At 50.1% G+C, this 2,639-nt stretch overlaps 1 protein-coding gene across 2 annotated transcripts in view; it reads left to right on the forward strand.

The window, feature by feature from the left end:
• TMEM221 (transmembrane protein 221) overlaps nt 1-2,639 on the forward strand; it is a 7,818-nt gene that overhangs the window by 1,149 nt on the left and 4,030 nt on the right. For both annotated transcript variants that reach the window (XM_024134061.1, XM_024134060.2), the window contains exon 2: nt 2,015-2,100. In XM_024134061.1, the coding sequence (XP_023989829.1) occupies nt 2,015-2,100 (86 nt within the window). The remainder of the gene's footprint in view (nt 1-2,014; nt 2,101-2,639) is intronic.

Below are 2,639 nucleotides of genomic sequence, written 5' to 3' on the forward strand. Positions count from 1 at the left end.
TGCCCCAGTCTGGGAAGATCCCACATGCCGCGGAGCGGCTGGGCCCGTGAGCCATGGCCGCTGAGCCTGCGCGTCTGGAGCCTGTGCTCCACAACGGGGAGGGCCCAAAAAGGGGAGGGCCCCGGTACTGGAAAAAAAAAAAAAAAAAAAAAAAAAAGAGGCTGCTCTCTCTAGGCTGCCAGGACTGGAAGGGGGTGGGCTGGATTTGAACTTGAATCTGGTAGAGCCAGAACATGTGCCCTGGCACTGGGTGGGGTTCCTTGTCAGGCACCTGAGCTCTGGGATATGGGCACTGGACAGGGCGGCCGGGGTGGGGGCGTGCATGTGGAGTGAGGAACCTTCCTTGAGCCAAGGACTTGGCTGTCCCATATCTGAGTGTTTCCTTCCAGGATGCTGGGGGAGGGGAGCTGGGATCCTTGTCCAGGATTCCATGGATTTGAGCAGATGGGAAATTCCACCATTTGATCCCATCCGAACTGTGCACCCTCCATCTGATAGTTCAAGGGGTGCTGAAAAGAATGCGTTCTGTCAGTTGACAAATATGTGTTGGGCACCTGCCGGGGGCTGAGCCCAGCATTGGGTATTGGTGACCCAGCAGGAACCAGGCGGACCTGGACCCACCTTCATGGGGACACAGATAATGAAGATACAGAACAGATCAGTAATGTCAAATGGTGACGAATGCCGGAAATGGATGAAAATGGGGTGATGTGGTGCAGGAGGACAGGGTGGGGGATGAGATGGGACCGTCAGAGGAGGCCTGTGTTGAGACTTGAGGGAGGAAATGAGGCAGAAGATCTGGGGGACTGTGATCCAGGCAGAGGGAACAGCATGTGCAAAGGCCCTGGAGCAGGAATGAGCTTAGGGTGTTAGAAGGTGATAGAGGTGATTGGTGTGGCTGAAGGGTAGATAAGGAAGATGAGGGCCAGGAAGTGAGAGGTACTGGATTTTTTTTTTTTTCCCCGCATCATGTGGCATGCGTGCTCTTAGTTCCCCAACCAGGGATTGAACTTGCCCCCCCTGCAGTGGAAGCACGGAGTCTTAACCACTGGACCACCAAGGAAGTCCAAGAGGTACTGGATTATATAGCACTTCCTGTGCTGTGGTGAAGACCTTGGGTTTACTCTGACTGAGAGAGTTGTGAGCCAGGAGGGATGTGATCTGACTTAAGTTTGAAAGAACCCACTTAAGTTTGAAAGAACCCACTCTGGCCACTGTGCAGAAAAGGGGTCAGGAGGGGAGTTGGAAGGCAGACCAGGGAGGAGGCCATTTCCATGGTATTGGTGGGAGGTGAGTGATGATGGAAGCTCTTAGAGCTTCCTTTTCCTGATCTCACAGGACTGGAGAAGGGCATGCACACAGCGGAAGCACTTAGCAAGGGGCTGGGCTCAAAACTAAGTCCTCAATCCATGTCAGCTCTTGGGAACCTCTGTTTCTATTGTCACTGATAACAAGTTAGCCTCAGTTTTCTCACCCCCAAATAAGCTTATGGTCTATAAAATAATGGAGGTCAGATGTTTAGCAAGTGCCTGTACACAATAGCTGCTTCATTAGTGTTGGATTTTCGAATGGACTGATGTATATGGATGGGTTTTGGGGGGGGGGAATGGAATGGATAGTGACTGGATGGATGAATGGACAGATGGTTGGTTTACTCGATGGATGGTGACTGGGAGATAGACGATGGATGGATGGATGGATGGATGGATGGATGGATGGATGGATGGCAGAAGACAAATGGATGAATGGATAATGATGGATGTTTAAATAAACGGGTGGATGGATGAACAAAGCATGGTTAAATGGATGGATGGCTGTATGGTTGAATAATTGATGGGGACGGATGGATGGTAAAGGATGAATGAGTGGGGGGATAGATGAGTGGATGGCTAGGTCCTCACATAGATCTCCAGTTCCCCAAAGCTGGACGACCCCCCACTACCTCTCCTCCCCAGCCTTATTCCACCAGCTCTGCCTCCTGAGCCCATTTTCTTCCTGCCCCCCTCCCTGCCAGGTCTGACTGGTTTCTCTATGACTGCCGCCTCCTCAGACATGTGGCCCTCGGCCTCTTCTGTTGTGGGGTCTCCGTCTACTTAGCAGGTACGTGCTCAGGATAGAACATGGGGTGTAGGGCCCTGGGTTGGGGTGACCAGGGGTAATAGCCCCACAACCGGGGTCAGCTCCAGAGGCAGCCTGCCTGTTTCACTCTTGGCTCTTACACTTCAGCCCATGGCTGGCATCTGATCCCAGTGGGGGTTCCATAAATGGCAGTTGTCTTCAGAACACTTCTGATTCATCAGTTTTCTACATTTGGTTTGAATAAAAGTTTCCAAGTCCTTGGTGGTTTCTGGAGATAGTGTTTCACAGGTTGGCCTTAGCAAAAACTGTTTTGGCTACAATTATCTGAATCCAGCTCAAGAAGGGCTTAAGAAAAAAAAAATACGCTTCATAAACCAGACATGCAATTTTAAATCCCAAAACATGAAACAGAGTAAAAACTAATAACCTGAGTGCCAGAAGGACACACTGCACTGTCTTTCCTTCCCCGACTTATAACTTTTCTTTGATCAACATTCTCTCACCCATACATGCTGGTAAAGGAATCAAATCATCACCTTTCTTTTTTTTTTTTTTTTTTT

This window comes from Physeter macrocephalus, unplaced genomic scaffold (genome assembly GCF_002837175.3).
Source record: "Physeter macrocephalus isolate SW-GA unplaced genomic scaffold, ASM283717v5 random_4, whole genome shotgun sequence".
Classification (NCBI taxonomy): domain Eukaryota; kingdom Metazoa; phylum Chordata; class Mammalia; order Artiodactyla; family Physeteridae; genus Physeter; species Physeter macrocephalus.